The sequence below is a fragment of the Nicotiana tomentosiformis genome, chromosome 6 (assembly GCF_000390325.3).
Source record: "Nicotiana tomentosiformis chromosome 6, ASM39032v3, whole genome shotgun sequence".
Classification (NCBI taxonomy): domain Eukaryota; kingdom Viridiplantae; phylum Streptophyta; class Magnoliopsida; order Solanales; family Solanaceae; genus Nicotiana; species Nicotiana tomentosiformis.
The window spans coordinates 902,411-912,723 of record NC_090817.1 but is presented as its reverse complement, the minus strand read 5'-3'; the positions used below and the strand labels follow the sequence as shown (position 1 = coordinate 912,723).

The 10,313-nt window shown below is 35.9% G+C and overlaps 2 protein-coding genes across 2 annotated transcripts; both read left to right on the top strand.

Moving 5' to 3' along the window:
* The first annotated feature begins 362 nt into the window (after positions 1 to 362).
* LOC104084831 (E3 ubiquitin-protein ligase BIG BROTHER-like) lies at positions 363 to 3,498 on the top strand. Its single transcript, XM_070178104.1, has 8 exons — positions 363 to 556; positions 936 to 1,035; positions 1,247 to 1,293; positions 2,170 to 2,226; positions 2,424 to 2,471; positions 2,561 to 2,640; positions 2,960 to 3,068; positions 3,167 to 3,498. The coding sequence occupies exons 1-8, from the start codon at positions 494 to 496 to the stop codon at positions 3,221 to 3,223; spliced, it is 561 nt and encodes a 186-aa protein (XP_070034205.1). The 5' UTR covers positions 363 to 493; the 3' UTR covers positions 3,224 to 3,498.
* A 756-nt stretch (positions 3,499 to 4,254) lies between these two features.
* On the top strand, positions 4,255 to 9,929 carry LOC138893468 (uncharacterized). The gene is made up of 5 exons (XM_070178082.1): positions 4,255 to 4,909; positions 5,043 to 5,582; positions 5,958 to 6,356; positions 9,755 to 9,813; positions 9,900 to 9,929. The coding sequence occupies exons 1-5, from the start codon at positions 4,255 to 4,257 to the stop codon at positions 9,927 to 9,929; spliced, it is 1,683 nt and encodes a 560-aa protein (XP_070034183.1).
* Positions 9,930 to 10,313: the final 384 nt, after the last annotated feature.

Sequence of the window (10,313 nt, the reverse complement as noted above, 5' to 3'; positions counted from 1 at the left end):
ACGAAAAATTATACGAACAGCGCACGCAAGTCGAGAAGATCTCAAAACACAAAAATAAATATTAAATTTAAAGATGACCTTTAGGGTCATCACAATAACTATGGGACTAGAAGTGCTATTGTCCCTTAATTAAAATTGTCCCACTATTCTTATTAATTAAATGCTCTTATAAGGTGCTACCTTGCCCTGTCAAATAATATTGCTATTAGATAAATGAAACTTGTTATTACGCCCACCAGATAGCTTCTGTATTAATTAAAATGAAGTAGCACAAACACAAACTTGAAAACAAGAAGAAGGAACATTATAATCTTGATAATTGAATGGAAATGCTTTTGAATTAATTTGCTTTGCATGAAAGTTTCTTAGGACTTAAGTTAACCCACAAATTCCTTCATCGTTCTTAATTGGTTTTTGCCTTCCTTTCTTCTCATTATAACACCCCATTTAATCCATATTTTGGCCATTCAATTGCAAAAAATTATCAAAGATCATGGTTGATGAAGAAGAAATGACACAAACGACCCAAATTATACCTCTTAGCCAAACTGATGAGGTACTTTCTTTTAATTCTTTTTCTTTTCTTAAATATTAGTTTCTCCATTTTAATTTACGTGTCAGACTTTCCTTTTTAATCTGTTTCAAAAAGAAAATGCTATAATTAATACAAAGTTTTTAATTTTAACATTCCTGTTACTCTTAATGACACTTATTTGTAGAAAGGACATGTCATGTTTAAAATATAAGATTCAAAGAACATTTTTGGTTATCATATTTAGTTAAGATTACAAGATTCAAAAGTGTTCTTTATATTTTAAATTTTGTGTATAGTTAAATTAAGATACATAAAATGAGACGGGGAATTACCTTTTTTCTTCTTCTTAAATTTTTTGATAATTTAATTAATATGCATGCATGGGAATGTGTGTATTCAGGATGGGGTTTGTATTATGTTTGAAAATGAAAGCGAAAGTGAAAGTGAAGATAAGGAAATTATTGTTTCTGGTGAAGAATTTCCAGAAAGCCAGATTCAAGGTATTTTCTCTCTCTTTCATTTGGAGAAATAATCCAAGACGCCCATCGAAATCCTATACTACTCCTATATTATTTCACAAAAAAAAAAAGTCGAAGAAATGCTTGGAGTTCCATGTAAAGTCTAAACTATACACATTTTGCAGTTAGTGATGATTTACAATTTCAATCAAACCATAAAATGTTTTGCCTTTTGATATCTTCTTTTTTGCAGATTCCGGATTAGAGTTTTTCGACAATGAATACGACTATAACTACGAGGTCCCTCCCCAACACTACACGCACTATAATTCACAAATTTTTATTTCAATATATATATATATATATATATATATATATATATATATATATATATATTGCAATTTCAGTTTCAGAATTAGGACTAAAAAAAGGTATTTTACCTTTGATCATTGTTGAAGTTCGTAACCATCTCGCCTAAAAGTCTAACGGATTACACTTTTAATTACTTAATTATGTCGTCAACACGCTCCATACGTGCAAGCTTGATTCTTTTTTTTCATGAGCCAAGCACACGTAGAAATCCTACTTAATAATGGGTGGCGTAAGACTCGAATTCAGGATTTTTGCCTGCTCTGATATTATATTGAAATGTGTGACTATCTCATCTAAAAGTTTAAGTAGTTAGAAAAACTACACTTTTAGTTATATATATATATATATATATATATATCAACAATCACGCATAATGTAACTTCATTGTACATAGGTTAAACTATGTAGATCTTAAAAGCTTACCATGATGTAAATGAGGAGCCCTCATTTCTTAACGTTATTAGGGTAAGTGTCATTTTTGACATAGGTCATTTTTATACAAGGATGAGCTCTTCACTCTTCATGTTGCTCATAGAGGAAAGGACAAGTACTTACCTCTATGTATCATGTTGTGTGATATTAAGGAGGTATATAGTCTTTGTCCCCCTTCCTTTCGAGCTAATCTTTTAAATTATTAGATTAAATAAGGTAGGGGTCAATGTTAAACTCGCTGTCACCGCAGGTCAGTATAAACCGGGGTGATGACTTCTATTAAAAAAACTATATTGCAACTTCAAGTTAGGAAGTGCAGAAACAAGAAACTCATAAAATATAAATGACACTATGAATTTTCTCCTTTTGCAGGACATGGAGGAAGATGAGTACGACTATGACAACGATGAGTACGACTATAACAGCGAGGTCTCTCTCTAGCACACATACACGCACTAGAATTCATAGATTTCTATTTCACACACACACACAAATATATATATATATATATATATATATATATATATATATATATATATATATTCAGTTTAATTAGAAGAGAAACAAGATCAAACTCATAAAATATAGGATTCCAATATGGCACTGCACATTTTCTCCTTTTGTAGGAGATGGAGGAAGATGATGTTGATCCAGATGATGAATTATACTACGAGGTATAAAGATGGAGCAATTTAATATTTAATTTATGTGTAGTTCAACAAATTACATGAAAGTTACTAAAAAGAGCATAGTTGTCTCACAGGAATTATCTGAAGCAGAAATCAGAAAATACTTGCATTCATTTACATTTCAATCTAATAATTCCAAGACCCTTATTGATCGGTAAGTAGCCGGTCACTCATAATCATGGTAACATTTTTAAAAATGCTTCTTCTTTACTAATTTATGTGAGGTTGTTTGATTAGGATATATGGATTGGAGTTTAAGAACGGAAGAATGACTTTTGTAACTTGTTGTATAAAATAACGTCATAGAAATTTCTGTTGTTATCTATCATCGATCATTATGATTAAAATTAGAAATTTTAAATTAAATTAGTTTTAAGTATAGAAATATATTATACTTTTCGAGATAGACTAAAACGCCAAAAGAATAGCACATATATCCAGTTTGACTAGACATCGAGTTTAAATGAATATAGGTGTGTGGTGTGTCAAATGGAATATGAAGAAGGAGAGAAGTTGGTCGCACTTCCATGTGATCATCCCTTCCATTCAGATTGTATAAATAAATGGCTTCAGATAAAGAAGGTAACTTGCTAAGTCAGATATGATTTTAGTGTAAAAAATGGGTGCAGATATGTTTTTGTTGTTCTTGATCATGTACATATTTCTGTTTCTCTTTGTAGATTTGCCCCATATGTTGTGATGAGGTCTCATCCACCAAATTCCCCAGGAATGATTAACTCTAAACTTGTATCAAACCAAATTCAGATTTGTTGAATATATATGCCAAGGGAAATAAGGAACTTTATATATCCATGGGTTTGTCTTTGTATATTTGTATATGCACTTCTATCTAATTAAAAAACAAAATGTGTCACTCACACTACCTTTGTTTCTAAGCTGGCTTATGCAACTTAGCTTGCAAAAGTGCTAAAATCAAATATTAAAAGGGTAAAGGTATGGAAAAAGCCCATGGATCATAATCAATTGAGCAACAAAAAGACTAGCATGTAAAAGCCCCTTAGGCTCAAAATTTGATATTAGTCCAAGATGAAAAGAGTAGAACAACTAGAGCTCCAAGTGACCAGCAGAATTTTCACACTGCAAGCAATGAGTATGTGTCGAAGGTCAAAGAAAGTACCACTACTGATCATACAAAAAACATACATAAGGATACTAATATGGAGGAAAATAAAGCTGAAGATTCTAACAAAAATCCACCAGGAGGCTCAAAGGAAGGGGAAAAGTCTTAAACTAATAAAATGAAGGAATGAAATGAGGCTCACGATCGAACTGATCTTGAGAAAGACAAAGATGTTGAAACAAGCTCAAGATCGTCAAGCCTCCCAACATACATTCGTGAACCCAGATATTAATATTGTTGTAGATTTAAATACTAACCAACTTAGTTTTGCAGAACTCAACTCAGGAGGACTAGCAACAAATCATCTAAATGAGGATCCCATCTTACACCAAGCTGCTCAAGGATTTCAACAGAAACAGAATACTAATCGAGGGGAAGGGAACTTAGATGAAGAAGTTTATTTGGCAGAAGGAAGAGGAAGAAGAAGAGTAAGATCAGAAAAGAAGCACAAAAACAACAACACACCTTCTCTAAGGAGGAAACGAAAGAATGGCCCCTGTCCTCAAGTTTTCCATGATTAGCATAATCTTTTGAAATATTAAAGGAGTGGGGTCAAACAAGGCCATTCATAGGCTCAAACAACTCATAGACATTAATTGTATCCTTTTTGTTGCTATTTTGGAGCCTATGGTTAGCAAAGATAAAATTGAAGGATATCGCAAATTTCTTGGCTTTAAAGAATGCATCTCCAACGCCAATGGTAAGATTTGGTGTTTCTGGAAGAACCTCAACCAAACTACTATCATTGCAAATGAGGAGCAACATATTTCTATAAAGTTTGAAGATGATATGGACAATCCTCCTGTTGTTATTACATCAGTCTATGCCAAATGTACTTCAAGAGAAAGAAAAAACTTATGGATCAACCTTGAGGATATCCTCGCAATTTATGGTCCTTGGTGTATTGGAGGCGACTTCAATGTTATCTTGGAACCAGAGGAGAAGCTTGGAGGTAGGCCTCATAGAATGCACATGAGTCTTGATTTTCAAATGTGCATGGACAACTATGGGGTAACAGACATTGGTTTCTCAGGTCCTAAGTACACTTGGTGCAATAATTGGAGGCCTAGGATAAGAATTTGGAAAAGACTATATAGAGTCTTCATAAATGACAAATGGGATCAAAGATTCCAAACCACTACTGTCAAATACTTAGTGAGAACTGGGTCTGATCACAGGCCTTTACTCATAAATGTTTTTGATACTATCAACAATCACATAAAGTACTTCAAATTTCTCAACTTCTCGACTAAACATGATGGTTTTTCGATCTTGTTAAGAAGTATGTTCCACTCAACTCAATGGTAACCATATGTGGAAGCTTCAGATAAAGCTAAAGCTTCTCAGCAAAAGACTTAGTTAGTGGTCAAGAGAAACTATTGGGAACATTCATGAACAAATTATTAATTGGGAAGAAAAAGTGGAAAGGCTAGAAGAACTGGAGATTTCTCATAACACCGAGGCAGAGAGGGCAGAGACCAACAAAGCTCATGCTGAATACATTAAGTGGCTATCTATGCAGGATTCCCTAATCACCCAAAAAGCCAATATCAATTGGTTTGAGGAGGGAGATAGAAATACCAACTACTTTCACAGTAAGCTTAGAGAGAAAAGAAGAAGGTTGCAACTGGAAATAATCAAGAATCATAAAGGAAAGTGGATTACAGGGGAGGATAAGATTGCTAAAGCTTCCATTAGATATTTTAATGGCCTTTTCAATCTCCCAGCAGCAAATCTGGACAGTAGCATTCTGCAATGCATCACCAACAAGATTACAGATGAAGAAAATACCAGCCTTATAGACACTCCAATTGAAGAGGAAATCATGCATGTTGTTTTCAATTTATGTGCATCTAGTGCTACAGGACAAGACGACTACAATGGAACTTTCTTTCAAAGTTGTTGGGACATCATTAAGGAGGACATCATTGTATTTGTACTGGACTTCTTCAAAGGTAAGCCCATTACTAATTTCTACAGACATACTAGTTTAGTTCATTTCTAAAATTCTCTCTATCAGACTCAATTCCTTTTCGCAAAATATTTTATTAGCGCAAGAAATTGTTCAATCTATCTCTCATACTAAAAAGGGTGGCAATGTTGTTGTAAAACTGGACATGGCAAAAGCATATGATAGAATGTCATGAACTTTTGTTACCTCAGTTCTTAGGAAATTTTGTTTCTGTGAACTGTGGATTAACATGATTCTGAATCTCTTATCTGATATTTGGTATTTCATAATTGTTAATGGAAACAGAAAAGGTTTCTTTACCTCTAGTCAGGGATTAAACAAGGAGATCCCCTTTCCCCTCATCTCTTTATTATTGCAGCTGAAGTGTTGAGTTGCTCTTTTAACAATCTTCTTTTGGATGGCAACTTTATTCCCTTTTCTATGCCTCACAATGGTCCTCTTATTAATCACTTGACATATGTTGATGATATTGTCATTTTTACTAGTGGTAATGACAAATCTGTTAGCCTTTTCATGAAGGTTTTTAATAATTATGAAGTCAGTTCTGGTCAACTTGTGAATACTGATAAAAGTTTTTTCCTTACTGCTCCTAATTCTTGTGCTGCTAGAATTAATAGGATAAGGAATTGTATTGGATTTATGGATAAAGACTTTCCTTTCACTTATTTAGGATGTCCTATTTATATTGGAAGGAAGAAATTAGTATATTTTGATAATATGGTAAATAAAGTAGTTAAGAATCTTAGTGGCTGGCAAGGTAAGCTACTATCCTATGGTGGTAAGGTGATTTTAATTAAATATGTACATCAATCTCTTCCTATATATACATTTCTTTAATTTTATTGAAAAATATTTCTTTAATTTGATTGAAAAACATTTCTCCAATTTCTTCTGGGGTTTCTCTGGAGACAAAAATAAATGCCATTGGAGGTCATGGAAGAACCTTTGTTTTCCCTTAGACGAAAGGGGGCATTGATGTGTTAAGGATGGAGGACATTGCTAACACTTTTTCAACTAAGAGGTGGTGGACATTTAGAACTATCCCTTCTCTCTAGGCTACCTTCATGAGTCATAAATATTATAGTATTTTGAGGGTCGGGTTTATATGTGTTATGAGGTAAACTATGGGCATCGGGTCGGTGAATTTGCAGTTATTGTACTTGGAGAGGGATTACCATCGGCAAAAGAGTTATGTAGTGCATGGTTTGGTATCAACATGGGTTCTTGATCATGTGTTGGTTCACCATGTGGAGATTGATACAGTGTTCGTATGTTAGAATCGGGTATTGAGGAGAATTCCAGATGTTGGAATTTAATTCTAAAGCTTGTTAGCTAAGGTAGCAGGAAGGATTTTTAGTATGGCTCAAGCAAAGGTACTCACATGGGTTGTGGTGGCACGAGTAATTGCACGAGGTGTTAACTAGTGAATTTGGACAACTCTGAAATAATTCTAAGCACGTTCGAGGACGCACGTGTGTTTAAGTAGGAGAGAATGTAACGACCCGATCGGTCGTTTTGAGCTCTAACGCGTCATTCAGCAGTTTGAGGGATTGAGTAACTTCACTTCAGGTATTATGACTTGTACGTGTTGTCGAAATTAAATTTCGGGAAGTTCAGAGTTGCTTTTGAAGAAAATTCTCATTTCGGAAGCTTTAAGTTGGAAGAGTTGACTAAGGTTTGACTTTTGAGTAAACGACCTTGGAATCGGAATTTGAAAGTTGAAATAGGTTTGTATGATAATTTCGGACTTGGGCGTGTGCCCGGATCGAGTTTTGGGTGATCCGGGAGCATTTCATTTCTTATTATGGAACGTTAGCATATTGGAAGAATTTCATAAATTTGGGTTGAAGTGTATTTTGATGTTGTCGATATCCGTTTGGAATTTCGAGCCTGAAAATAGCTCTGTATGGTGATTCTAGTCTTAAGGGTGCATCCGGATGTGGATTTGGGGTTTTGTAGGTCATTTCGGGGTCATTTAGCGAAAATATTGAAATTTGGAGGTTTTTGGGAAGTTTGACCGGGAGTGGACTTTTTGATATCGGATTCGGATTCCGATTTCGGAAGTTGGAGTAGGTCCGTAATGTAAATTATGACTTGTGTGCAAAACCTGAGGTCAATCGGACATGATTTGATAGGTTTCGGTATCAGATGTGGAAGTTAGAAGTTCAATAGTTCATTAGGCTTGAATCGATGCGCAATTCACAGTTTTGATGTTATTTGGTATGATTTGAGGCCTCTATCAGGTCCGTGTTATTTTATGGAACAGGTTGGTGTGATTGGACGGGGTTGCGGAGGCCTCATGTGTGCTTCAAGGTGGTTTTGGACTAAATTTGGATGGAAAGTTGTTGCTGGTTTGTTGGTACTTGTGTTGTCTTTTGCGAACGCGGGAGAAGGGACGCGCTCGCGAAGAAGGATTTCTGGGATGGTGGATTTTGCCCTATGCAAAGGCGAAGAGGCTCTTGCGAACGCGTAGGTGGGCCTTGCAGTGCTTCGCAAACGCAGAGGCGCAACCGCGAACGCGTAGAGGAGATGAGGGAAACAGTGGATGAGGCCTTTGGCCTACGCGTACGCTACTAGGGAATGGCAAACGAGGAGGGCTAGGGGCACTGGGCATCGCGAACCTGGAAAAGTGACCACGAGCGCAAAGAAGAGACTTTTGGTCCAGGGCTATTTGTCCTTCGCGATCGCAAGGGTCATTCCGCGATCGCTAAGAGGAAAGAATTGGGCAGTGGGTTATATTTTGGGAAATAGCCCATTTCTCTCACATTTTCATTTGGTTGGGCGATTTCTGGAGAGCTTCAAGGGGAAGTTTTCATCAAAGCAACACAAGGTAAGTGATTTCCACCTATTGCAAGTTAAATACTTGGATTATATATAGATTTTAACATGGAAATTCATGGAAAATTAGTGGAAAATTATGATTTTGGTAGAAAGTCTAGAAATTGTTATTTTTGAAATTTGACCAAGAAATTGGACATGGAATTAGGAATAAATTATATATTTGAGTTGGTAATGTAATGGGCAATGTTTACCTTTGAAACTTTTCAGAATTCGGGTACGTGGGCCCGATGATTGATTTTATAGAATTTTCTAGCAGAGTTGGGAATTTATTTAAATTGATTTATTATGGGTATTAGAGTATATTTTAATTGGTTTTTTATCTTATTTGACTACATTTGGATCGGCGGGCATCGGTTTGAGGTGTTAGAGAGGCTTTGGAGCCGGTTGTGGAACTTCAGAGCAAGGTAAGTCTCCTGTCTAACTATGTGAGGGGGAAACTACCCCTAGGTGATGTAATTGTTATATGTTACTTATTGCGAGGGTTACGTACGCACAAGATGATGAGAGTCCGTACGTAGCTAAATTCATGCTATTGTCCGGGTAGACTTAGGTTCACACCATCCTATAATTGTACTATAGGGGTTATGTTTGCTCATTAAATTCCTTTATTTCGCATTACGACTTGAGACCGGACTTGTGTAGAGTGATAGACTTACTTTTGTAGAGATTTGATGGGCTTCATGACTAGCCGTGGAATAATTGTACTCCTTATATGAATTTCTCTCGCACTATGTGTTTTCATTGAAAGGTTTTTCTTAAAATTCTAACTCACACGTTTATTCATGAGTGGGGTCAAGGACCCGTTGAAGCTTCTTATTCTAATGGGATCGAGTTGTTCACCTCGGCAGTTTAATAGATGCATCTATGGTTTGTGACGTTCGACCCTAGGCAGTGCACAGATTATGATAGGATCGGGTTGTATGTCTCGTCATTTCTATAAAATACTCACATGGAATATTGCGTAATATTTGACAAGAAGTGAGTGTATCTTTGAGTCTTACTGATTTGAATTATGATGACCTATCTGGTGAGGTCCAATATATATATATATATGCTCCGGTTGAGGAGGTAATCGCTAATTGAGAGTTTGAGTCTATTGTAGAGAGGAGGACTGTATCACGTATTTACACTTGTTTATTTCGTTTGTTTACTCTGCCACATATCAGTTTACTTCTTATTATAACTGTCTTATTGGGCCACTAGTAAGTATAGTTGTCAACTCCTCGGCACTACTTCTCTGGGTTAGGCTAGATACTTACTGGGTACGCCTTGATTTACGTACTCATGCTACACTTGCTGCACATTTTTATGCAGGTACATTTATGTCTGGTGGTCTTTTGGGCGTAGAGGCACGACTGTTGCGGGAACTTACCGTGAGCTACATTTTCATGTTACGATCCGCAGCCTGCAGGGTCTCCATCAGATTTACTTATATTCTCATATCTAATTTGTATTCCAGACAGATGTTGTATTTTATTATATTTCATAGTTGATCCTACTTGTGACACCAGGTTTTAGGGGTTTCTAAGGGTGGTTCATCATTGTAATTCGCGTAAATATCATCATTTACCCTGTAAGTTCTATTTTATATTATTTAATTAAATGAGAATTTTCATTTCATAATACTAAAATGAGTAATTAGGTTAATCATTCACAGTTGGCTTGCCGAATGGCGGTGTTAGGCGTCATCACGACCTTTAGTGGATTTTGGGTCGTGCCAGCTTGGTATTCGAGCATAAGGTTCACTTGGGTCTCATGAGTCATGAGCAAGTCTAGTAGAGTCTTGCAGATCGGTATAGAGACGTATGTACTTATCTCCGAGAGGCTACAGGGCTATTAGGAGCACTTCCCTTCTTGATTCCTCATCGTGCGA